This window comes from Cryptomeria japonica, chromosome 8 (genome assembly GCF_030272615.1).
Source record: "Cryptomeria japonica chromosome 8, Sugi_1.0, whole genome shotgun sequence".
Lineage (NCBI taxonomy): Eukaryota > Viridiplantae > Streptophyta > Pinopsida > Cupressales > Cupressaceae > Cryptomeria > Cryptomeria japonica.
The window spans coordinates 447194567-447222175 of NC_081412.1; the positions used below are offsets into that span (position 1 = coordinate 447194567).

A 27609-nucleotide genomic window follows, 5' to 3' on the forward strand; every position below is an offset into this window, starting at 1 on the left:
GATTCCTATTTGACAAAAAATGCTTCATTGTTTGTGGGGTCTCACATTTCAAATTGGAGGACACGTTTGAGGGTTTATCTCTCCTATTTGATGACAATTATAGCACAACTATTGTCACATCATGACAATTATAGCACAACCATGTTCCTTGTTTGTCACCTTTTATTGTGATTGGGCATGTCCTTGATTGGTTTGTGGTATCTCCTTCATCTAAGGACTTGGCGACACAAACAATTTTCAAAGACATCATCGTATATTTGGATTCTACTTCTTACCAATTCCTATCTAGGATGGGAATGTCATTGAATCCTCCATGCATCATCTTGTTTTTTTCTTTTCTCTCTTTTGGAGAAGAGTTTTGTCCCATTGAGTTTTTGTAAGAACCCTGCTAGTTCTAACTCCCCTAAAATATTTATTGCTGATTTGTTTTTAGATTTTCAAGGGTTTTTGAACAATTTTTAAATAAAAATAACAAGTGCACTAGGCAAGGATTGCTCATATAATTGAATAGATACCAAATATGGAACAATTGAATCTATATTATGCATTAAGTAACTATTGCAAATGAAACTAATACATAAAACATACATGCAGGTCCTCAACTTATTTTAAATAAAGAATTATGGAGTTTGTTAGTCAAAACTGGGAAATTGACCAAAATTGAAGTACAAGTCCAGAATAATTTCTCTAGGCCAAATATGAGATGAATCCACCTGATTATGCTGGGCGTTGAGAACGGTGCAACTAGATTGCAAATTAGGAAGGCGTTTCAGCCTCCCAGTCAAAACATCCCTTTCTTGGACCCCATGTGCCAAGCCTGAATTGTACGACCAACAACTGGAAACTATATGGTTGCTTATTGAAATGAAATATGTTGCTAAAAGGGGTGTCTAACCCGATTTTCCCTTTCCTTATTGCAAAATCTGCAATATCTGAAATAAAGAATCTCCGTTGAAGCACAATAAGACCCCTGAATGAAGCCTTCACAATTGCAATAATTCAACCGATCTTCCACAACCTCACAATCACAGTTCCACGAAGAATTTTCGTTCTCCAATGGCCAAACCTCTGAAACCCTTGTCAAAGAATTCCACAGAGCAAAATAACAAGCAATGTCAAATAATCAATAATCAATAATAAAGGTTGAATTGCTTGCTTTGCCTTTATAAACCCAAAAAGGCATAATTATCCAAAAAGTGTGATTTCCTCTTGAAGGGAGTTAAATACTTTTAAAATATATTTAATATACTTCATGCAACATTTGAATTAATTCCCCACTTGGGCGCACCTTTATGATATCCACTTAATATAATTTAAGTGGCCCACTTTTCAATAAAGTTTTAATAATATAACTTTATAATAACTCCAAATGGCACATTTCCCAAGAAAGTACACCCAAAGTTATTTAAATACATTGAAATTTATTTAATTTACTCTCCATCGTTTAATTTTCTTTTTGGGCATCCAAATTAACTTAAGTGATTTAATAAAAATCACTTTATCATGTTTAAGTGGCTTTTAATTTTAATGAAGTCACTTTATGACATTATAATATTCATATAAGTTAATTTAATAACTTAACCACTAAAATATTAATATCTCTCTCAATATTCAATCTTTTGACGTGCCGTCTGAAGTTGGAGTCAACACTGAATAACCCCCACGTGTCCAGGTGTCGTGACTAAAGGTAACACATTGCCAGATTGACTTACTATAAATAATAAGTCCCTCAACTAAGTCCACACACTGACTGCAAAGGCCCTGGAACTGAACCCAATACTGAACTGAAGAAGTGGAATTGCCACTGAGACTCTCTATCCAAACATGTTAGCCTACCAAAGTCCAAATAATAGGTTAACCCTTCAACAACTAATATTGACTAGAGTGGGGACATTACAATCTCCCCTTTTCTGGTTGTTTGACTTGCATTTCTTTGCATTGGTTTTTACGTGAGTACGTGATAAGGCCTAGTTATCGAGACTCATTCGTGCATGCATTTTGCATTCATAATTATCTCTTTAGCTTATCCCTAAGGTGTTGGAGTAATCATGATACTCTATCTAGTTATTTATTAATTATGTTAATTAATTAGTTTTTCCACTTAAGCTAAACTTAGGTGCCTTTTGTTATCTAGAGTACTTTTCTAGCTTTAGTTCAAATTGTAGTTGAGTTTTACTTAGCTCCTCTTTGCTTTTCTCTAGTTCTCTTAATTTAAGCATTAAGGTTTTGCATCTGGAGTTACATTCATCCTTATACAAGTATTCATTCATTCATTATAATCTTCAATATTGTAATCAACCAATTGAGCAATCATACAAAATTCTTAGGTTGTTATAGAGCATATTATCTTTGCTTGATCTCTTTTATGCAATAGGTGTTTTGCTTGCAAATGAATCTTGGCTCTTGTAGTTGTATCATCAACTTCTACACAATCAATTACTAAATGGACATTTTAAAATATTTTCAAAGGCCACATAAATTGGGTTTTGAAATTTGTACAAAGTTGTTGTTTAAATTGTAGTGCATGACACTTTTATTTGCAACTTATGCTTTGCGAATAAACATTGTTACCAATTTGATTTATTAGAACAAGTTTGTATATGATGGAAGGGAATTAACTTGGTAGACTTAATGGACCCTTTATGTGCTTTGGTAGAATTATCTTTGATTTATCTATTCTTTGACTTGTAGTGATGGGGATGTCGAGGATTATTTTAGGTATTTGGAACAAACAAATTCTTTTCTGGTCGATGAATGACACTTAATCTATTGAGATATCTTAGTTTCCTATTTTGAGTTTTTAATGATGAATAAATGTAAATTATGAAATGTCTCGATAGTAGTTGTGGATTTAATGTAACATTTTAATTCTATTTGGCTGTCAAATTGATGGCGTGAACCACGTAACTTGTTGCTCATACACTTGAATTTTGAGTTATGAAGGATGAATAGCTATTCGCTATAATATAATAACATTAAGTCTAGTTTTCTATTTTAATTTAGTAGTTATCTTAAAATTGATATCTCTCGATGTATTTTACATAGATTTTTTAAACTATAAGTATGCTAGTAGATATGACCTCTAAAGTTCAATTTAGACAATAACAAAATGCAACATCTAGTATCAAATGCTTTGAAATTAAATGTGAACTTATATATACTCTAGGAATCTCTCAAAATTATTTGTAATACAAATCCACAAAAAAAGGAATGCTCATGATCCCCACACCCCAAAAATTGATCTAATCTCTCTCAAAAACTAAAACTAAACTAATATTAGGACATCATGGCTCTAATGCCATGTTATAATATTGCATAAACAAATTTTTTACCCAAGACTCAATGTCTATGAGGTAGCTACTATTTCAATGAAATAATAGAGATATTCTATATTCAACATTTTAGAGCAAATTATTAAGAGTAACATATAAATATAGAGACATCATAAATGCATAAATATATGAGATGACACATTGAAGAGGTATGCGTTTAACTCCTAATCACATCCAATCAAGAGGTGAGTTAACTTAATTTAATCAAGACAAAATTGTTTTTAACTAAATAGAGGTGACACCTAACTATTAACATTCAAGAGTTGATGAGATAGTGGTGACACTTGTGTACGTCAAGTCTATGTGTACACATGTCATTATTAACAATCTAGTTGAGAATAATAACATTTAAGATAAAACATATAGTGAAGAAACTATTTCATTGACACGAATATTTTGAGGTATAGTTACAAAAGCCACACACACATATATATATATATATATCACAAATGCACAAATTAATGAGATGCCATATTGAAGAGATATACCTTTAACTCCAAGTATATGGAGATGAGTTAACTCAATTCAATTGAGACAAAGTTGACCTTAACTAAATAAATGTGGCTCTTAACTACCATCAATAAAAGTTGATGGGGTAGTGATGACACTTATATACTTCAAGTCAAGATGTACACATGCCATTACTAACCACCTAAATACAAATTATTTAATAATTATAATATCACATTTAAGATAAAACATATCCAAGTGAAAAAAAAAAAATTACACTAACAAGATCAATTTTTTAAAAACCAATAATAATAAAATTATCATAGAACATAAGACACAACCTAATCACCATTAAAATAGCATTTTTTAATGATTAATACCGATTTGCCCGGAGATAAAAAAAACATAGCAGAGAATCGGCCCTAGTGGGTTTAGAGTCCTCCACTAAACCTTCCTTGGCCCACTCGAATTGATTTAGAAAAGTGCAGACTTTTTGAAAGGCGTGAAGGGAATAAAGGCGAATGGTGGAATGGGTTATATATATGTGCTGGTTTTGACAAATCCGGGAGCAGTGGGGGCGTTTTCACTCGTTTGTCTTTTGCGGGAAAGGAGGGAAGAGGAAGCGGATGTGACCCGTGAAAGAGGAATCCGTGTGTTGAATTTCAATTTCTATTCCTCCGTCTTATCAATATCAACACCCCGACCAAGCAGCGAAAGATCCCTCGCACAGTGCAATCTGTCTCTGTCAGTTGTTTTTATATAATTTTGTTGACGAGGAGGAGGAGGACAGGACCATGAATAATTCTAGACAGGAGACCGACATTCAACAACACCAAGTGGAAGAACAAAAGGAGGAGGAGGAAGAGGAGGTGAAGGCGGAGGAGGTACCTCCTATGAAACCTTGCTCAGCCAAAACCCTTTCGCCCGACCAACAGGAGCTCGACCACACCAAATTTGTTAACAATTCTGATACTTCCCCTCCTTTTGCTGAAGAAGAAAACCGAGCCATGGCGGGCACGGTGTACCAGCTGTACCTGCAACAGACTCCCGACAGTTTACAGCACAAGATGACCTTTCCCGAACTCTGCAGAAAATACAGGTAGGTTTTCTCCTTTCCTTTTTTGATAAAAAATTCGTTTTACCTAAAGATTTCGACTTGGGAAATTCCAACTCTCTGATTGGTGGGTATCCTTTGATTTGGTATATTGTCGATTTTCTTAATTGGCGAGTTTGTCTTGGAGGGCTAGTACATGATCTCGGTATCCATCTCCGGTCTTGGCCGACGGGGGAGTGTTTTGGATGTCGTATATGATTCAATTTATAACAATTTGCTTTGAACCCTGTTTGATGGAAGGTGCTTGAAGAACATAAGTAGAGCAGTGTGATAGCTAAATGGAAGGTACTAGATTTGAGTTCTAGCTGGCCCATGGAATTTAACATTTAACACTTGAACTCATTCCATTTGTTACCTTCCCCCTTTAGACATTGTATACTTAAGATGCTAAAAATAAGGTTATTGTTTGATGCGTGTTCCATGCATCTCTCCAATTCGAGAAATTCACCGTGTTAGATGTCATATTTTATTCAATTTGAACACTTGTGTTTCTTAGGGGATTGAACATTGGACTTCGCTTTGAAGCTCATTTACATTAACACTTGAGTTCATCGCAGTTCAGCACTTTCCTTTGATTGTAATTGAACACAAACTCTTAGTTCTTGAGGCATGATGTATTTCTGTGTCTGTTCCAGGAACTCCATCACTAGTTTAGATATTTTTCATTAACAATTTTCAAGCAACCCGTTTCTATTTTTCTATTTGAAGTTTCTTCACCTTAAAGTTAGTCGAACTTCCACCAGATTGTTCAAGTGTTGGATAAACATTTCTGTTTGCATCCTCCTGAAGATTTCAGGTTAAAACTTAGGATTACAAAAATGGAAAATTAATGAAGTAAACGCAAAATAAATTCCCTCGTGGGATTTCCACGAAGAGAGTTCTCATATATCAAATTGGTGTCTTGTGTGGTAGTCACCAAAAAATTACCTTTTATGTTATATGGCTTTTTTTGGTGGATGAGACTTACCATTGCGGCACAAATCTTTTGGGAAAAAAAATAGCAAGCCAAAAGTATAAGATTTTTTTTCTTAAAAAAAATGGATTATTGAAAACACAGAAAAATGTGAAAATATAAGAGGAAAACCTAATTATTTTTTTACTTTAAATGCATTTTAATAGTATAGAGATATAGAGAGAATAAAAAGCAGAGCAGGGATCTAGGGTGGCAGCCCCTTGCATTAGAGCTATCAGATTTCCACAATCCATGCTAATATTCAATAATTACTTTTGGATTCAATTGTGTATGCCAATCTTTATCATCAACGTTATGAATCACACTCTGTGATTCATCATCAGGATGAACAAGAATACCAAGGAGATGAATCACGGAGTGTGATGAAAAACTCCTTGGTATTCTTGTTCATCCTGATGAATCATCACCGAGTGTGATTCGAAACGTTGATGATAAAAATTGGCATACACAATCGAATCCAGAAGTAATTATTCAATAGCCCCTTGCATGATTGTGTAGTGTCATAAATTGTAACTCCTTACAATTTTTCACTCCTTTTTGGGCCCTCATTTTAGTGCGCTTCCTCATAGCTCTTTTCAAGCCTATTTTTGGTCTTGTTATTGTCAAACTGTTGTCATATGCTAATAAGGTGCTCAAAGTCTCTGCATGCCACATCTGTATTTGTTCCACCCCTTTGGGGGTGGACTATGGGGCTAGGTGCCATAGTCTTGGTGGACTATGGGTGTAGGCACCACAGTCCCCCTAGATTGGGCCCAAATTTGAACTTGTTTGTGTGTCAGTTCTTGCTAGTTGTTATCCAATCCTTATATTTGAATATGATTGTTGGAGGTCAGACTAATTTATGAAATACCTTGGGAACCCTATATAAGAGCATCTTTCCTAATTCATTTTGATCCGTCCACAATCCTAATTACTTAATTACTTCCTAGAGCAAGTATATAGCGAATTTCTTCAGATCTGAGCATTATGGAGCAACAAGTTACAACAATCTTCATGCAAGTGGTTTTTCATGATTGATCTTGTCTTGTCTTGTCATGTCATGTCATGTCATGTCATGTTGTTGCATTAACACTTGAGGGTCCTATCCAAAGAGCATTGCATCATCATCAACATTCTCAAGTTTGAGGTATAATCTTGTCAATTAAGCATTTTACTTCAGATCTAACCTCTGCCCTTCTAGGGTAAGCTCTCTTTTCCTAAACATCATTGATGTAGGGTTAATTTTGATAGAGAAGGATTACATATATATAAAGTGCAGACTGAGACAAAGAGATTTGGACTTTAAAGAAGCAGAAAATCTTGGACATCGGGGTTTAGCCCCATAGTTGAAGACTTTTCTGATATAATTTCGGGGAGAATCTAAGCAACATCCTAATCCAGAATTTGTTTACAATATTTGTATCAAGCACCTCCTGTACTAGAGCGCCTAACCTCATAGTCTAGTACTTTTAGGCTCAAATTGTAGACGTAGGTTCCCTTTTTATGCCTATTTCTACATTTGTTCAAATAGAGTTTGCATATCTGTTCTGTAGCTTGTTGTTTATTTTGATTATTATCAATTTTGCATAATTTAACCTAGCTCTTGCATTTTATGATTCTATCTTATCCAATCATATCAAAAGCACAAAGAGGAAATCAATTATTGTGCCCAACTCTCTCAAGGGTTTGAAGTTGGGCCTACTGATAATTCTTTAATGTATGCTGATGTGAATGGGTTTGATTCCTAGTTTACCTGCTTCGACTAGTGAACCCCATTCCACCACATTATAGGTTGAAAAGCAATGCCTCAAATGGGGGTTTATGAGCAGTGCCTCCAATGGGGTTGAGTGGTAGTGCCTTCCACATTGGTTAAGGGGCAATGCCACTAGTAGGGTCGAGGGATAGTGCTCCTCATAGGGTCTTGGGACAACACCTTTGGCACACTCCCTATTGTGATAGGAGCTGGAGTTAATGGGTGGTGCCCTCACCACCAAGCTCCCTTTGAAAGTACATGGACCTTCATGGGCCATGCTTAAGTTTGATATTTTTTAGATTTAATTGTTGTAAATCTAAAAATAAAAGAGATTACATCTTGCATGAAAAAGATTAGCTTCAAACCACCACAAAACCACTCATCCAAACCACCCACAAAAAAACCATTAACCACCATCCAAAACCACCCACTACACCACCAACCCCAAACCCGTTACACAGTCAAATCGAGCTCAAAAACACTTGCTCGTTAAAACAGTTACATTACAAATTTGTCATGGAAAGCTATAAAAACGACTTGCAATTTGTCCACAAAAAAACCTAGGAACTAACAGGGATTAACCCCACCAGAGCACTTGAAAAAGAAACCATTAAAACTTGAGAAAAATAAGCTTGAGCTACTCGAGATCACTGCTAAGGCTTGATCACCAACCCGCCTTCCTCTTCCTTGGCCGCAGCTTTCTTTGCTCTATGAGCCTCGCTTCCTCCTTGGCTTGGTTCACAACCGCCTCTACTTCCATCAGCTGCACAAAGACCTTCAAAGCTTCCCAGCCCTGTCTCGCCTCCTCTCTACAGCACACCTTGTAGCATCCTTCTTACCACCTAACAAATGGAATGCACTTTTCGAAAACCTCATGATGCAGATTTTCAATTCCCTCTCTCACATTGAACCCAACTCCAGATATCGCCCATTCCAGTATCGAGTCTATGCCCACAAGGTATTCCTTAGGGACTACAACCTCCATTACCTGTTAAACAAGCTCCACTGAATTGTCCAGGTCCAAGCCCCACTCCATAATTAGGGAATACACATCCATGTATTTTTGGTATCTTTGTCTCAAATCACCAAATGATTCATCCAAAATCAGCTGTTCACATTTCACCAGTCTGTCATTCTTAAATAAAAACATTCCCTTCAGCCTCCTTTCTGATACAGAGCCAAGGAAGGGACAGAGTTGCTTCTCCATTTTCAAAGTAAAATATGCTTCCATGGCTCCCAACTTCAACAGTGATACCACCTTTCTCCACAAACTGTTTCAGGCAAATAACACCGCCAAGATTCAATCAAAAGAACAAGAAAGCTAACTTCACAAGGAGCAACCATCAAAGCCAAGAAAAGACATCGACCATAAATGCACTATACAATCACTGCTCCACCACCCTTCCAAGATCTGTTATTGGGATTTTGCATGCTCTTCAAAAAAACTCCATAAATGCAGGTTCATTAATGCTTCGTACCTGCTGACATAACTCTAAACATTCTCTTCCAAAGGAATAAATCTGAAATCTTCTACCTTTGTTTCACCAATCTTATCAAACGATACAACCCATTTAGAAAGTTTATCCGTTTCCACATTCCCCATTCTTCTAACGTGGCTAATTCGAAAGTCTTCAAAAGTTGCCAACTCTTCTACTATAGTAGAAATTGTATTCTGAAGATGCTAGGCATCAATATTTCCCTTCATAATTGCTTGCGTTATAATTAGGGAGTCCCCTTCTAAGTGAATTCTCGGAATTCCCTGCATCTTGCCAAATCTGATTGCTTGTCCCATTCTCCAATTTCTTCGCCCCCAAGGCCACAATGTTGCCAACCCAATCCTGAGCAATGAAACCCACCCCTGATGGTCCAAGGTTTCCTTTCGAGGCTCCATCAAAGTTAATCTTCCACCATCCCTCCATAGGTTTTCCCAGGCGACATTGATAATCTTAGAAAGTGCTGAATTAACTCAGTCATGCCCCTTAACGGACCTTTTATTCCTTTTATAAATATAATAATTATATAATATTAATATATTAAAATCATTACAGCTTTCAATTATAATATTAGAAATAGTTAAGATCCTAAAACCCTTACACTTCACTAACAAACAAAATATTTAGAGTTGATGTAACCCTAAATCAATTCAAATCCTATGATTATGAACATGAAATTTATTCAAGGGCAAAGAGTCTAAACTCCATGTTGCTAACAATTTAACCTTACAAATTAATATCGAAGAACACTAATAGAGGGTTTCCAAACAAGGTAAATTGACCTTACACAAATGATAAATAATAAGTAGCTAATCCCAGTATGGGAATGAGAATGGGTTTGGGCCTTAGGTATCAGTATGGGTTTGTATGATATTAAAATTATTTATAGTCTGCAAATATGTATTAAGAATATTTGTAATTTGCAACTATATATTTAAAATAAATAAATACTTGGAATTAAAAAACAACAATTTATAATTTATTTCTTTTGGATGAGTTAAAAAAAAAGATTGATTCCCTCCTTGCATTTTGTGTCTTCTCCATTTGTATATGTTTGTGCCTATTTCTGTTTTCATTTTTCCATTTTTGCTTTTCTTTTGGTGTTATGCATTGTGTTTGTGTGTATGTCTTTGTATTTTTGTCTTTGTTTAGGGGTGTGTGTGTTTTTGTCTCCTTTTTGTTATTTTAATTCCAGTGTTTATTTTTGTTTTTGTTTTTGTATTAATTTATGTTATTGTCTTTGATTAGATTTATTTGCATTTTATTCTCTTTGTCGTTTCCTTGTTGTACACCCTTAGACCCTAGAACACTGTGCCCCTTCTCTCTTCCCCTCCTATTTTTAGTCAACTTGATCTGCTAAACTTTTCACTTTTCTCTTTTCTCTTTTCTCTTTTCTAGTTCTCATTGTGATGATGGATCATGGAGCATGATCCGAAATGTTATGGGAAAAATTTAACACGGTCAAATCCAGAAATTTTTATAAGAAAGCTATCATGGACTGTGGAAACTTCATGTAATTAATAAATAATTAGCTGTTTTTCTTCCATTTCCCATGAAAAGGAAAGAGATTTTGAATAGTATAATAAAAACAATCCAGCGATTAACTCTTGGCTTCATTATATAGAACATCTACATAATAACTGTAATGTCCCCTACTAATAATATTTCTGATCTGATCTGATCGATGATCATCTCACTGGATGCTTTTGACTTCTTTCCTTTATATCTCTCAATGTGAGGGAGAGGTCACACCTCTTCATTATGGATGCCCTTTGGCAAGAGACACACCCTTTCACCATAAGCACCCTTTGAAAGTGTGCAACTCTTCATCACTTCTGCCCTTTGAAAGGGATGCAACCTTTCGCAATCAGATCTGCACTTCTTATTTAAATGCAGATTTGCACTTCTGATTCCCAAATTATCCCCTTATCAAAATGAGGTTCTCTTCTCACTTTTATATCCCATGTTTGAGGGAGTCACACTTTTCCTTCCACGTCTTTTGACCATTCATTAATTTAATTAAATTTTAATTATATTTAATTATATTATTCTATATCTTAATTTAAAATTTATTTTTATTCTTTTCTATTTTAATATTATTATTAAATTATTTTCCAAAGTGGGCACATTACAATAACCCTTATACATTGGGACATATAGTATTTGGTGTGTGTGAAATACCTTGGAACATATAGTATATGGTGTGTGAAATACTTTGGAACATATAGTATATGGTGTGTGCAAAATACCTTGGAACATATAGTATATGGTGTGCGTAAACCCTACCACAGATGGATAGCATATCCCACGCGAAAAATCCCCTTGAAATCTGTCAAAAAAATGTTGAAATTGTGTGTAAACCCTAAACCTACCTCGTGGAAGAAAACCACTGAAATTATGTTTAATAACAAAAAAATTGGGTTAAAAACTTAAAATTGGTCAAATTTGCCAGCCAACAATTTATGTAGAAATTGCATTTTTAATGGGGAAAAAATGTGAAATAGGCCAGTCCACAATTAATCATGTATACTCACGATTGTTTTTGTGATTTTTGTCAACCTGCACACTTGTTTAAAAATACCATATAATTTCTTGTCTTAATCCTTACACAAGGCAGCACTCAGGCAAATTAAACTGCACCCTTGTTATTTCATGCAGCTTAACACAAATCAAACTAGACTATTGTTCCAAAGTCATACACTTCTTTGCCTTGACCATTGTTCAAGGAACCCTAAATCCAAATTGAATTTAAGTGTAAACATTGAAATACCTAGCCTTATTTTAATAATATCCTTCTAACTGTGGAAATGCTACCTGCAGATTGTCCACGTATATGACAAGCGAGCTTAGAAGTAGAAAAGAATGTTTGAATGCCAAATAATTTGGCAACAGGAAAGGATGTAAGGGAAAATACATTTTAAAATTCCTTGCACTATAATCTATGTATATTTTTATAACCATTTACATGAAGAAAGTTTATCTATTTAAAGTGTTTTGTAAGAGTATGGATTTGTACTTCTGAATCTGTACTAAATTTACAATAAAATGAGGTCAAACCTAGACAAACAAACATACATACATGTGTCTAGAGAAGATCAGGACGGTACCTACTATTTGTGATAAATCACTCATTCCAACGTGAAATGTTAATGTAAATAAAAATTGAAAACATTATTGCATTAAATGTCTGTTCTGATCAAATATTCAAACTTACAAACTTATCACATGAAATCAGTCAATAAGGCTACTCTGTTTGGGGTTATAAGATTTTGTAGACAAGACTTGTAAGCTATGTCTAAAATATTATTGCTTTCTATATTAAGGCATATTTTCGAGACTTGTTGCCTTCTCACTTGTATATGAAAAATCATCTGAGAGACTAGTAAAAATATTTTGTTTCTTTTACATTATGAGAAACCGTTGGACACTCTCTTGGTTAAGGGTAACTGCAATTTTGTGTATTCAATGTGTTAATTATGAATTTCTTTTTTAACCCTTCTGTTTTGTTGATTATTTTTTGCAGTGCAATTGCATGGTGTGGAAGGTTAAATGTAATAGCATGCGCTTCTGAGACGTGTGCAAGACATCCAAGGTATGCTACTACCATTGAATGCTATATTTTTGATTTGTTGATTATATATACTGATAGGCAGATGCAAAAGGCCCCATTTCCACAATTTAAATGTAGATCTTCACATAAGCTTTAAATTTGCTGATGATTCTAGGCCATACGTTTTTTTTCCACAATGTATGTCGCAGGCAACTGTAGTTTGGGGTACCCCTCTGCAATTTCAAGCACCTAAGGTGAATAATTAGAAATTAGTTGATACAGCCTCATTTTCATTGAAACACTTTGTTCGTTGGGATCATTGATTTCTAAGTGATTTTCTCTTCAATATTTGTAGGCTCAATGCTTATTTATCTATCATTACATTGAACAGAACTACATCTTATCTTTAGATATTCTCCCTAAATATGTTGATTAAGTCAAAGATAACTTCCTTTTCTACCATTTAATAATTATAAAAGATGCCTTTTACACAGCTATTTGTAAAGAATGTATTAAGTCTAAATATTTTAGCAATAGAAAAAGTTAAAGGAAAATAAAATATAAAACAAACCAGAAAAAAAGAAAAAAGGAAAAAGAAAAAGGAAAGATGGGCACCTCAACTTGGATAAAGCCAGAAGTTGCCGCCTCAAATGGAAAAGATCTTATTTTAAATGTTTGCAAAAAAATAATAAAAAAAATGCATGAGTTAATGTGACGAACCCGTGAAAGATGAGGCCACCTGGCTTGGATGGCAATATTGGTTGCCAACTGTGTAAGTTTGTCTCCTTGCAGAAAAATCAGAGGAAGAAATCAGATTTATGCCAGCTGTTAGTCTTATCCTTTGTAGGAAAAAAGAACCAGATTTGGTCTGAAATCTTCTATTAGAACCATCGACTTCTTGAAGAAGCCTAGTTTTTTTTTGTAGTGGCAGTTGTATCCATTTTGTCTTGTAGTGACAGCTGTATCCTAGAAGGGAAATTAGATCTGTTTTGTCTTTAGCATCAAACCGCCCTAGGATTTCTCTTTGGCAGCTATGTGCCAACTGTCTGCACCTATTTGTGAACCAGGAGCTTCTACCAACTTCAGCCAACTCGTTGCTAACTGTGGTTGGCCTCTTTACAGATTGTTATCCCTTCATTGAAGGCAATCAGATTGTTTACTTGTCTTGCACTACAAGTTAATGTACTGCCCTAAGTGGGTATATATTGAAGACTCTACTTTGTCTTTTGGTATGCTGAATATTTTGGTCTACCTTGTGCACGAGTTGGGTTTTGGAACGGAACCCCCAAGAGGTCACCACTGCTGCTGTGTGTTGCTATTCGAGCTCTATATGGTCTTGAGATGAAACCCTCAAGAGCGTGTGTTGTTGTTTGAATTCTATATTGTGCTCTATGTAATCTGAAAGCTCAAATTACTGTTGTAAAGAAATTCTATATCAGTTCAATAGCAAATATATTCCTGATTTTGCAGTTCCTAAGTTGATACGTGTTTATTGATGCTCTAAATCTGTGTAAGCACTAAAAATCTGAATGTTCTATAAGCAATTTTGAGCTCCTTATAGTGTGAATTTATTTTCCTAAACCAGTCTGAATCTTTATTGTGCAACCAGTTTGTTTCTTTGAATTTAACAGTTTAAGTAAGTACAAAGATTTAGATCATACAGACCTTAAGGTCCTTACAGTTAAGGAGGTGGCTGCCCCAGCAGACCCTAGGGATATATGTGCCTATTCAGGCAAGCAGTTGGCATCAGGAATGTTATTCAGATTATCTTTCTTCTTCTTGAAGCCTTATTTGAGCACTTGCTCACACAGTCCCAGGATGGAAACCCTGATTGCTTGAGACTCAAGGATGGAAACCCTTGAGCATTTCAAAAGAAGACCAGGGATAAAAATCCTTAGCCTTTTAGTTGGTGGTTCTAGTTCAGGAATGCATAGGGTTTAAAGATTTCAGTATAGTTCTAGTCTAAGTCACCAGGTTCGGCCGAATTTCAACCTTGAAGTTCGAAATTCAACGAACTTGAAACATTTTATAAAATCTGTAAAAAATTCGATTAAATTCGTATCAAAAATTATGGATGACGTGTTTGCCAAAAAGTGTTTTTTCCCTTGCGTTTTTCAGGGTTTTGTTGAGTTTTGTTAATAAATACGGCGGCAAACAAGCAAAGTTTAGGTTGAGGCTCGATTTGCAGTCGCGGATGCACCAGTTCCAGTCGCCCGACCTTCAACCGCCATTGCAGACCAGTTCCAGTTGCCCGACCTTCAATTGCAGACCGCCATTGAGACTGACGTCGCCGATCGCCAAAGCTCGGTTGTTGCAGACCGACCTTCGACCGCGGACCACCATTGCAGACCGACGTCGCCCACCAGACCGCCATTGCAGACCTACGTCGTCGAAGCTCGAGTTGTTGCCTCTGCCTCTGCTGTCAGTCTGTCCTCCCGAGTTCCAACCTGCACAGGTTGGCTTCTCATGTATTTTTTAAAATTTTTTTTAGGTTTAATAATATATTAATATTATTATTATATTATACAATATAATATTATAAAATACACATAATACACATTTTATTTATTTATAATGTTTAATAGTTTATAATGTTTAATAATTTATAATGTTTATAATGTTGTTTAATATTATATAATTTATATTAATAGTTTTTTATTATATTGTTTAATATTATATTATTTGATTTTAGTTTTTTATTTGTTTGATAAAGTTAAAAAAAAATTAATACATTTTTATATATCTTTTTTTAAAATGGTAGTGTAGTAATTTTATAAAATTTAATAGCCAAAAATAAAAACTAGTATTTTTTATTTTTTTGTCAAAAATTGAATATATTAAATTATTAATAAATGTTTTATTAAACTTCAGTATTTTTATTTTGAAATAAATGTAATGTTTATTTAGTTTTTTCATTTAAAACTAAAAATGTATTAAATTTTTGTTTTTATGTTTATTAAACAAGAATAGTAGTTATTTTGTTTTTGAAAGGTTCAAGCCGAATTTTATACTTTGTTTTTAAGAGGTCATTTGTGAAATTGTTAAAACTTAAAAGTATTTCTATTTTGAAAGGTTGAAATAAATGTAGTGTTTATTTTGTTTTTTAATTTTTCTTTCCAAACATGCAGATTTTCATTTAATGGCTCCTCCTAAATCAACTTCTGAGGCATGGAAGCATGTGACCCAAAATGGAACTCACATCAAATGTAACCTATGTGAGGGAACCATAATTGGAACTTTAACAAGGCTTAGGGACCACTTCCTTGCTAATACAGGGGGTCCAAGTGGAGGTCTTCAAGCATTTCTAGAGAAAGAGTTGGCTGCTTCAACGATAGGCAAAATGAAGAAGGCACAAAAGAAACAGAGAATTGAAGGAGATATATCTAGATTCACATCTATTATGTCTTCCTCTTCTGTGCAATCCAAACCGGTGAGCGTATCAAAACAGAGTGGAACACTAAACAACTTTTGGAAACCAGTAGAGAAACAACAGGTGGATGATGCAGTTGCTGATTTGTTTTACACAAGTGCTATTCCATTCAATGTTGCGAGAAATCCACATTTCCGTAATGCAGTTCGCAAAATTGCAGAGTTTGGCAAAGGGTACACACCCCCAGGTTCAGAGGCTATCAGAACAACTCTTTGTGACTAAAAAATTAGCTGATGTCAAGGCCACTTGGGAGGAAATAGGTTGCACTATATTGATTGATGGATGGTCAGATATGTGTCAAAGGCCATTGATTAATGTTTTGGTGTCTTGTCCTGAAGGTGTTGTGTTTTTGAAAGTCATTGACACCATGAACCACAAGAAAACTTCAGAGTATATTTTTCAAATATTAGAGGAAGCCATTCTTGAAGTAGGGGTGGAAAATGTGGTTCAAGTGGTAACTGATAGTGCAGCAAATCGTGTGGGAGCTGGGAGGCTGATTGTAGAGAAGTACCCACAGCTATATTGGAGCCCATGTGCAGCCCATTGTCTCAATTTGTTGCTTCATGACTTGGCTAAATTCCCATGGGTAAATGAAGTTATTCATAGAGGGAGAGCAATTGCAAATTTCATACGGAATCATCGTCTCACATTGAGTATTTATAGGCAGCATGCATCAAAAGAATTGTTGAGGCCTTGTGAAACAAGATTTGCTTCATATTATATCACTTTGAAAAGAGTGGTTGAAGAAAAAGCAACTTTGAGATCTGTTATTTGTTCCAATCAGTGGGAAAGTTCACTGCTTTCTAAAGGCCCTAAGGGGAAGAACATAGAGCTTTGTATGGTTGATGGTGACACTCCTTGCCTTGGCGTGCTTTATGAAAGCATGGACCGGTGTAAGGAATCTATTCAAAAAGCACTAAATAATGAAGCAGCAGAAAATATGTAGATATGGGAGACAGTTGATTGCAGATGGAAAATGATGCACACACCTTTACATGCAGCAGCTTGCTTTTTGGAGCCTAAGTTGTTTGCTATTGATAGAAGGGGTGATAATGAAATCATGGCAGGGCTTTACCAAGCCATTAGCAGGTACGTACCAGATCCAGAAATTGCAGCACTAATCAGAGATTAAAGTTGGCAGCACAAGAGAGGAGAAGGGATGTTTGGAGGGGCAGAATCCAAATATGACTCACCACGTATGCCTGGATATAGATGGTGGATCGCTTATGGATCATCAACTCCTGAACTGCAAGAGTTTGCTATTCGAATTTTGAGTCAGGGAGCAAGTTCATCAGCTTGTGAGAGGAACTGGAGTTGCTTTGACCACATCCATTCCAAAAAGAGGAAGAAATTGTTGACTCGAAAGTTGGGAGATCTTGTCTATGTTCGCAGCAATTTGAAATTGCTGATGAACAAATCAGCGAAGAACACTTCTTTAGAACAAACTCTTGAAGGCATAGCAATGCCAGATGCAGATGAGCCTGACTTTGCAGATGATGAACTGAGTAGTGATACAGATGATGATGATTTGGCATCCCAGCCAAGTACTCTTGATGACTTAGAGTTATTTTAAAGTTCTATAGTCTTTGACTGTTATTGTACCTTTTTGACAAAAGAACATCTTTGCAATTGTGAAAGCATATGTTTCCTATGGTTTATATTTTATAAATGTGTCATCTTTTTGTAATGATTTCAAATCTATTTATCAATGTTAAACTATTTAGGCAATTTTATAGATATATTACATATATTTATTAAAATTTTAAAAAAATTACATATGGTGAATTTAATTCAAATTTTATACATTTCGAATTTTTTCCTCATCAAACTTCATTCGAATTTCAAAGCTGTCGAACTTCGAATTCGAATTCGAACCTGGTGACTTAGGTTCTAGTTTAGAAGTTTTAGTGCAAAGTCAGTTAGTAGCCAGCTTCAACACCCTCTTACTAGTTTTAGATCTTTTGTGGGTTCACCATAGCAGTTCAGCTTGACAGTCGAATGCATCACCATGTAATAGATAACTGCAAAAAAAGGACTTCCTGGACATGAGTAAAGGACTGTAGATTGTAGCACAGATCAGCAGCAACTCAGGGAATTCCAAGAAGAAAACATTGCAAGGTGGTGTGAACGAAGGGTATATTATTACAGTGTGGGTACCAAAATCTCCGATAGCAGAAATTGAGGTTGAATTGTCATTTTTATGCTGAAGGTGTCTCCTTATTTGAAATGGACAAGCTGTTTCAAGAGATCAATGGCTGAGAATGATCCTCAACCATGCAAGACGATTGCAACTTGTACAACCGTAGGATCGTTTTTCATCGAAGATTTTTTTGTTACAACGTGAAAAAAAGTGGTGCGACAAACATATTAGATTTCCATAAAGCGCTTTCCCTGCAAATAATGGCTTCACCTACCAACGAAAGCCCATAAAACAAGGAAACGTCTCTCTACATTACCCACGAGTATAATGAATAGTTTTCTGGTTTCCCGTGTCCATAAAGATAGGGAGATTTTATTACACATTTAGTGTCTTCTCACATCATAGGATGTAAGGACACGTGTTTCTATATAAGTTTAAAGCTACGAAGGACTATCCAAATAAAACTATTATTTTATTTTTAGAATTTTAAAAGTGACATAATGATCTACATAAAAGGTGACTCGACTTGTCTTGAATATTTGTTAGAGCAAATGAAATGAGAGCAAGATGCTTATACCATTTCACACATCTTTCATATATTTATAACATTAAATTAATCCTCTACTTAAAACATATCTCCCCTACTTAATCAATAGAATTATAACATTTATAAATAATAATAAATATAATTTTTTTAATAATGTTATTATTTAACTTTAAATTTTTTAAATATTATTTTCAATTTAAGATTTTAATAATTATTATGTTAAAATATATAATACATAAATTATAAATAGTTGATCTATAAAATATGAAAATTTTAATAATATTATTATTTAACATTTTAAATATATAGATAAATAATAATAAGTTTTTAATAAATATTTTGAAAATAACAATATTAATAATTATAAATCATATTTATAAATTGAATTAAATAAATAAATTATGAATTGGATTTTTATCTTTTTAATAGGTTGTATTTTATCTGTAATTTTTTAAGTATAAAATTTTAGCTTATTTTAAATTATTTACTTCTAAATTTTTTAAATATTATTTTTTAATTTTTGAGATTTTAATAATTATTATGTTAAAATATATAATACATAAATTCTAAATAGTTGATATATAAAATATGAAAATTTTAATAATATTATTATTTAACATTTTAAATATATAGATAATAATAATAAGTTTTTAATAAACATTTTTTAAAATAACAATATTAATAATTATAATTCATATTTATAAATTGAATTAAATAAATAAATAAATATTACAAATAAATAAATAAATAAATTGGATTTTTATCTTTTTTTTTTTTGATCGGTAAGAGGCCGAGGCCAAGAATTTTATTAATTATTTTGAAGTTTACATTACTCCACTCGTGCGGGCGCCGGTAGGAAAGAGTGGAGGCGAGAAAACATCCGGCCTTGCCCGAGACCATAGTCCAGCTAGTCCTGACTTAATATACAAAAATTCCAGATTTTAATACAACAATACCTCGGGCCACGGTGATCAAGAGGGGGTGTTTCTATTTTACCCCTCCCTTACAAGCCCTAATTTACAAATTTCAGAAATCATTTGTCCCTTAACTTCCACCTGCATGGCTCTGAAGATGTTCTTTGATTGTATATAATATCCCTTAATTGTTCGAGGTATACCTGTTTGGCCTGTATGGTTAGTTATTCAAACACTAGGCAGATTTGTTAGTATCGATCAATCCTTTATCATAAATGAAATTTTAACTGTCCATCTAGAGAGATCCTTTAGTAAACTATACTATGAAACCTATCCTCACAGAACATAAATTAAAACTTAAAACTGAGTTGGGTTTCCAGATTTGATTATCTTAGTGATTAACCCAAGACCCAATCAGATAAGGGATCTCCAACTTACTGACTCTTGTTAATGCTCCTGGATGCGCTCCTTGAGAAGGATGAGATCCAGGCTACAATAACAAAAGTAGATAAATGGGATTCAGTCAGTCCCTCCTCCCTTTCCCATCATTTATAGCAGAGAGGATGACGGAATATGATTATACCATGCTAGATATAAATTTCTATCTAGACCCCGAATTTTGCATGTTAGCCACCTTTAAACCATAGTCTTAAGATATGATAGGCGAATAGCAAGATATAAAAAATCAGTAAGTGGCACTGGAGTTACTCTCATTGATACGCATTCTAAAATATTTATCATCAGTGTGAGTAAATACCAGTAAATGCATACGTTCAAGTGCTTTGCTAATATCTAAAGTAAATATACGATTTACTGGGTATACAAAACAAAATGCTACAATATGACTACATAAACATTTGTCTTAAAGATTCGATACACATTACTTATTTTACCCCAATCATTGTTAACTATAGGTAAAATCCTGTTTTACTAGATTTAGTAAACAACTTTGAAACACCAGTATAATCAAACATTTAGTGGCAAGAATATCTCTTGCAAAAATGACCCTGATCTGTTATCAGGAGTGATACCCTATTAAGACTGAAGGTAAGAATATAAGATTGCGAGGTGGGAGAGGAGTGAAGTAAGCATCGAAGACTGCATATTTAGAAGAAGGCAAGAACAGAATTTTTTTTTATTACTTTATGTAAATATAGTTATATAGGTTAACGCTTATAAATATTCTTGAAAGGTAACAGAGAATATATATATATATATATATATATATGTATATATATTATATATATGTATATACACACACACACACACACACACATATATATATATATCTATGTATGTATACATGTGTTTATATATATATGTATTTATGACTATATATATATATATATATATATATCTATGTATGTATACATGTGTTTATATATATATGTATTTATGACTATATATATATATATATATATATATCTATGTATGTATACATGTGTTTATATATATATGTATTTATGACTATATATATATATATATATATATATATAAGTATGAATATATATATGTATTTAAAAAATATCTGAGTATATATCTGTAGAACGAGATTGTGCTCATGAAGGGCATAGGATGACTACTGGAAATTGAGACTACCAATAAATGTATCAAAGCAAAAAACCCTTATAATCGCAGCCACAAAGCATAATTAACACTTCCCCCATATATAACCTTGAAGCATGAGCAGATTTCTATTATGCCTTTATATAATCATAATCAAATATCTATATATTTCTTATGGATATATAGCTTCATGTCTTCGTGAATCAAAAAACAGCAAGAGGCAAAAACCATCTCAAGTCCAATGGAAAGGTTTTGAAAGATCATCTATGCAGCATTCCTATTCAAAAAGGATTAAAAGGCTGTTAAGCGCATTGCCTCTAAGTATTCTATAACTGCTTAAAACAAAAAAAATTATTTCTAATAACGTAACCTCGTCCTCGAAGAATGCCATTCCAAGGGCCTTCATCCTTTCTTGCTCAGCTTGTGGGGAGGGCGAGGCCCAGAGCCCTCTATTGAGAGGGCAATAGGGGAACGTGGGAGAGGCACATGATCAGGGATGATCGTGATATTTTCCGCCTCCAAATAGTTCTGCAACCACTTTTCACGTGGGGGTTTCTTTACTTGGAGAATCCGAGAGAGAAATAGGAAATTCCTACTTCTGACAGAGCGGAGAGCTTTGAAAGCCACCGGGTCTTCAATTATAAGTATGCTTGTCCCTCTCCGAGATGACTTCATCATCCCTTTCGATCCATTGCCAACCAGCCCCTTCCTTTGAAGGGGAGAGATAACTATTTAGCAGGGGGCCTCTATGTGATTCAAGAAGGGCTCGGGTAACCCCAAAGTCATGGATGTTTTCAATGGCTTTATACCCTCCCCAAGAATCTGACCAGAAGAGGGCTTTGTCCCCAGACCCCAGGTTCCAGGTTAGCCTGTCAGAGATAATCTTCCTACAATCGAGCATAAAATTCCAAAGGCAGGAACCTCTGGGAGGGTTGGGCTCCCTGAAGATTTGGGTTGGATCATCTCCATTAAGGTATTTGAGGTTAAGTAATCTTGCCCATTTGAGGTGAGGAAATCTGAATAATCTCCAAACCAGCTTGGCCCCCAATGCTCTACCTTGATCTCGTAGGTTTTTGATGCCAATACCACCAACCTCTTTGGGTGTACATATCTTATCCCAAGAAATGAGTGAGATTTTGTGGTTGCTAATAGTACCTTGCCAAAAGAAAGTTCTGAGATGCTTGTTGATCTCAGCAAGTTTGGAAGAAGACAACCGTTGGAGGGAAAGCTGGAAAATGGGCATAGCTGATAAGACCGATCTAACCAAAGTAGCCCTACCAGCCGAAGAGAGCCATTTCCCTTTCCAAGTACTAATTCTAGACTTGATCTTGTCCACTAAGTTGTCCCATAAATTAGAGGGTCTCCTGCCTCTGTCAAGGGGAATGCCTAGATATTTGTAGGGAAGGGATCCTTGACTAATTTCCAGGACATTGCAGATTTCTTTTCCTAGAAGGGGGTCTATGTTGAACAAAAAGGCTGCAGATTTAGCTAGATTAACCTCTTGACCCGAGGCCAACATGTAGGAATTAAGGATGTCTTTAAAGGCACGAGCCTCCCCCAAGCCACCTTGCCCAAAAAGCATTGTGTCGTCAACGAATTGCTGGTGGGTGAAGGGGGGGAGGCCACTGGTGATGGGAATACCTTGGATCTTCCCCTTCTCTTTGGCCACCGAAATAGATCTGCCTAGGGCTTCAGCCATAATAATGAAAAGGAAGGGGGACATAGGATCACCCTGCCTGAGCCCCCTCGAACTAATAAAGAAACCTTCCGAGGAGCCATTAACTAGAACCGAGAATCTAGGGGTGGATATGCATTCGAAGATAAGGTTGATCCAGGTTTTGGAAAAGCCAAAGGCCTCCAAGCATTTGCAAAGGAAGCGCCAATCAACTTTGTCATAAGCTTTACTTATGTCCAATTTGATTAGCATGCTCAGAGATTTGTTGAGCTGAACCGAATGAATGGCCTCTTGGGCAATAATAACCCCATCATAGATTGATCTATCCGTTACGAAGCCAGTTTGTTCCTCGCTAATAATTAAGGGGAGGAGATTCTGGAGTCTAGCTGCTAAGGTTTTAGTTAAGAGTTTATACAGAGTGTTGCAGAGAGCAATTGGTCTAAAGTCATTAAAGCTCTCCGGGTTTTCTTTTTTTGGAATGAGGGCAAGGAAGGTATTGTTGACTTCTTTAAGAATCTTACCCGAATTCCTTACCCCCTCTAAGGCATCCGTGATTTTTGTTCCCATAAAACCCCAACATTTTTGAAAAAAGCTAGTGGGGAAGCCATCCAGGCTTGGAGCCTTATCTGGATTCATCTTGAAGAGGGCAGATTTAACCTCCTCCACTGAGAATTTCTTTAATAGGGTTCGGTTGTGGTCATTGGTAATGAGTTTCAGGAGATTCTTAATAATATCGAGTTGGCCCTTAAGGTTGGAGCCTTCAAGATTGTTTAAGATATTCTCATAGAACTTAACTGCCTCAGACGCAACCTTATCTGGTTCAGACAGGATAGATCCTTGGCCGTTCATGATCTTAGAGATTCGGTTGACCCCTCTCCTTTGCTTGGTGCTGTTGTGGAAGAACTTGGTATTCCGGTCCCCATCACTCAACCAAGTCTCCCTGGATTTTTGTTTCCAGAAGATCTCTTCGTAAGATAGTATCTTTTCATACTCTGAGAGTAGGTCCTTTTCTTTAAGGAAAAGATGCTCATCCATCCCCTTCTCAAGTACCTCAGTGTTAACCTTATTGAGATCATTCTTTATTAGGGTTTTTTTGTCAAAGATGTTACCAAAATTGGTCCTATTACACTCTAAGAGCTTCCTTTTTATAAGCTTTAACTTACTAGCAACAATAAACATCTTCGAACCTGAGAAAATGGAGCCACTCCACCATTTCTCAAGTAAGTTTAGAAAGTTGTCATCTCTAAACCACATATTTTCAAATTTGAAGGGGCATTTGTTAGGGGCATTGTCGGATGATAAGTTTAATTGGAGTGGGAAATGGTCCGATTCTGATAAAGGGAGAGGCTCTGCCTTCAGGGAGTAATTTAGCTCTGAGAGCCCTCCATAGATAAAGAACCTATCAAGTTTCTCTGCAATATTACAAAAACCAGATCTTCTATTGTTCCAGGTGAAGGCATTCACTGCCGTCTGGATTTCCAGCAGGGAATTCTTATTGATCCAAAGATTGAAATCTACAGCTGAAGGAGGAAGCTTGCTACTTCCTCCTCTCTTATCTGATGCCTTAGTGATGGCATTGAAATCTCCACCAATGATAGTTAGGTCGTTCAGGAAACGTCTTAGAAAGGACTCAAGTTCCTTCCAAACCTTCACCTTATCCTTATTCTGGATGGGGCCATATACGTTAATTAGTTTGAATCTAAGGCTATTTTTGTAGCTTACTACATCTCCTCCTATCCAATTCTGCTGAATCTCTAAAGGTGTGAACGAAAGGGTTCTGGAATCCCAAATGATAGCTAAACCCCCTGAGGCACCTGTGGTCGGGGAATGTTTTAGTTGTCTAGCCCCTAGTTTTTGCTCAAAGAGGGAAATCTCAGATGCGCTCATTTTTGTTTCTTGAATTAACATTAAGTCAGGTTTAGAATCAGAGATACAACGCTTTAAGATGCGTTGTTTGTTAGGGGCATTCAAACCCCTAACATTCCACGTTATGATTTTCATGGCTCTGTGGGGAGGAACTTCCCCTCCCCTACATTAAAAAGAGTAGATATTTTGGATTGACCTCTAGCTTCTCCATCCGTCAATCTCAATTTAGCAAGGGATCTCCTGCCCCTTCTTTTACTGAATTTAGCACAATCCGGAGAGTCTTTGCTTTTAACAGAGCAAAGAATGCCTAGGGTGCTGATTTTCCAAGTTCTCTGATGCTATAAAGAGTTCATCTGTTTCTAAGTTAACTCTAGTAATATTTACTAGATTATTAACAAGGAGATCCCTTTGTCTTTCCAATTCCTCATCATCACAGATTTCATCAACCAATTGATCCATAAGGTCGTTTACTACTTCTTCCCCTATAAAATTGGCAATGATGTCAACTTCCTTAGACACGCAGTCACTCTCAGATACTACAGTTGTAACAGGGACAACCCATGGCGAATACGGGCAAGCCTCTTCCCCCAGAGGGGCCTTCAGACTTGAGATTGGGGAGAATTGTTGATTCTGCCGAGAAACCCATTCTTGATCCTGGGGAGGATTATCTTTCTCTTTTGATAGCATTGGGATGGTGAGATTCCGTAGAGGGGAAGTTTTTGAGGAGCTCTCTCTTTCTAGTGGGGTAAGAGAGCACGATGGTAACATATTTGTCATACCGGGCTGTTCTGTCTGGGGGAGCCACTCACAAATTTCCCCCTCTTCCAAGTTTCGATCCCTGAGAGAAGGGTCAACTATAGGGGGAATGACAGTGGACAGTGGTTGGGGAGGAGAACACAAGGTCTTAACTGGGGATCTCTGATGACACAGAACCGTGGCATGGTGATTAGTGCTAGTATTATTAAAACCCTTAATGGAGAAACCCCCTCCATCCACAAATCTAATTGGAACAATTCTCGACTCGGAGATTGATTTAGGGAAAGCATTTTTAAAGGGAATCTTCCTTGGCCTTTTAACTTCGAAAGGACCATTGTAGAAGGGTAATTCAAGGGATAAACATAGATTATCGCATTTTAGTGCTACGGGTTCGATAGTTTTAATGTTAATAACCATGTTAACAATCAGAAGATGGTTAAAGAAGCTTAGGGCTGATTTTTTAACTTCTACAAATTTACCTATTTTGTTCCCTAAAATTCTTAAAAAATCATTATTTCGTAATTCTACTGGAATTTTTTCGAGTGATATAGCTCTATTGACCATGCATGAATTTAATTGAGAAGGATGAAAGAGGGTTTGCCATCCCCAACAGTCAAACCCTAAGCCCATGAACTCTGATAAGCCCTTGTTTAGCAAAGAATTTCTTAAATTTTGATTACCGCATTCAATAGCTAAGAACTGATCAAGAAGGATGTCAATTTTTACTTGGTTATTGAGAGAAGACACCACCCAGTTAGCAATTTGTTCAGTCGGGATCCCCCAACCTTTCTATTGTGCAAAAAACATTCTGTCGTTGAAATGCATTTGATACATGTCCAATGTTTGGGAATCAATATCAATGATTATCCCGCTGGGACTAGCTTTTAGTAGTTTGCCAAAGGACTTTTTAGTAAAGAGAACTGAAGCCGGGGGCCTGTTTGATTGGTTAGGTTTTACAGAACCTTCCTTCCAACCAGGGTTGGGATTTCGCATAAGACGATTTGATTGCCCTTCTGCCTTATCATTTCTGCGCCTTACCGACTGCCATTTTCGATCCCTACCTTGGAGCGAAGGAAGGGGAGCCCTAGCCGAATCAACCAGAGAATACTTTGTTTTTGCAAAGAAAGCTTCTTGCTTGATGGTTCGAGATTTTACCCTGCTCAGTTCGTCTGCCCTAGTGTGACTAGCCAGAACCGCAAACCGATTTCCATAGCCTTGGTAAACACCTCGCAGTGGAAAGGGATGCTCGCAGAGAGGTAATGTCTTGATTCTGCTTTTCGCATGCTGAGCCATATTCCCCAACATCTAAATATTTATCATATGGATTTTTATCTTTTTAATAGGTTGTATTTTATCTTTAATTTTTTAAGTTTAAAATTTTAGCTTTAATAATTTTAATATAGTTTATTTTTACTCTCTCTCTCTCTCTCTCCATCTTTGTTTTTCTATTTCAATTTTTCCTTATTTAACTATGTCTATCTCTCTACCAGTCTATCTCACCATCTATATCACTCTTCATCTTATTATTTATCTCTCCCTCCATTTCTCCCTATTTCTGTCTATCTTTATCTCTCCCTCTACCTCTTTTTATCCCTCTATATTATTTTTTGTCTTCCTCTCTCATTCTATCTTCGCCTCTACTTCTATCTTCCCCTCTCTATCTTTATCTCTCTATACTTATTCTTCCACCTCCATCTCTCTCTCTCATTATCTCTCCATCTCTCTCTCTCGATATCACTTCTTATCTCTATTTGTATCATGATATCTTTCCACCTCTCTCCCTCTCTATTATTTATCTCTTTCATTTCTATATATCCCTCTCTCCTCTCTCTCTTTATCTCCCCCTCTCCTCTACATACCCATCTCATCCATATCCATCTCTATTCGTATCTTCTTCTCTATCTTATCTCCTTAATATTGGTAATGAAGTATGATTATCTTCTTGATATAGATGTTTTTTTTTCATGTTTGGATCCCTATAAGTGGATGCATTGTTCTTTTGAAGCTTTCAATTTTCCATTAAGACCTTTGTTGCACAAACAATATTAATTACTAAATATCCTACCAATTG

At 35.6% G+C, this 27609-nt stretch overlaps 1 protein-coding gene across 3 annotated transcripts in view; it reads left to right on the forward strand.

Annotated features, from left to right (window-relative positions):
* The first annotated feature begins 4331 nt into the window (after positions 1-4331).
* LOC131052566 (mediator of RNA polymerase II transcription subunit 16) overlaps positions 4332-27609 on the forward strand; it is a 133601-nt gene continuing 110323 nt past the window's right edge. For 2 of the 3 annotated variants that reach the window (XM_057987153.2, XM_057987168.2), the window contains exons 1-2: positions 4332-4881; positions 12618-12686. In XM_057987153.2, coding sequence (XP_057843136.1) covers positions 4577-4881; positions 12618-12686 — 374 coding nt within the window. In that variant the 5' untranslated portion in view covers positions 4332-4576. Of the gene's footprint in view, positions 4882-12617; positions 12687-12853; positions 12899-27609 lie in introns of those variants that run through there. The other variant, XM_057987159.2, reaches the window with a different exon arrangement.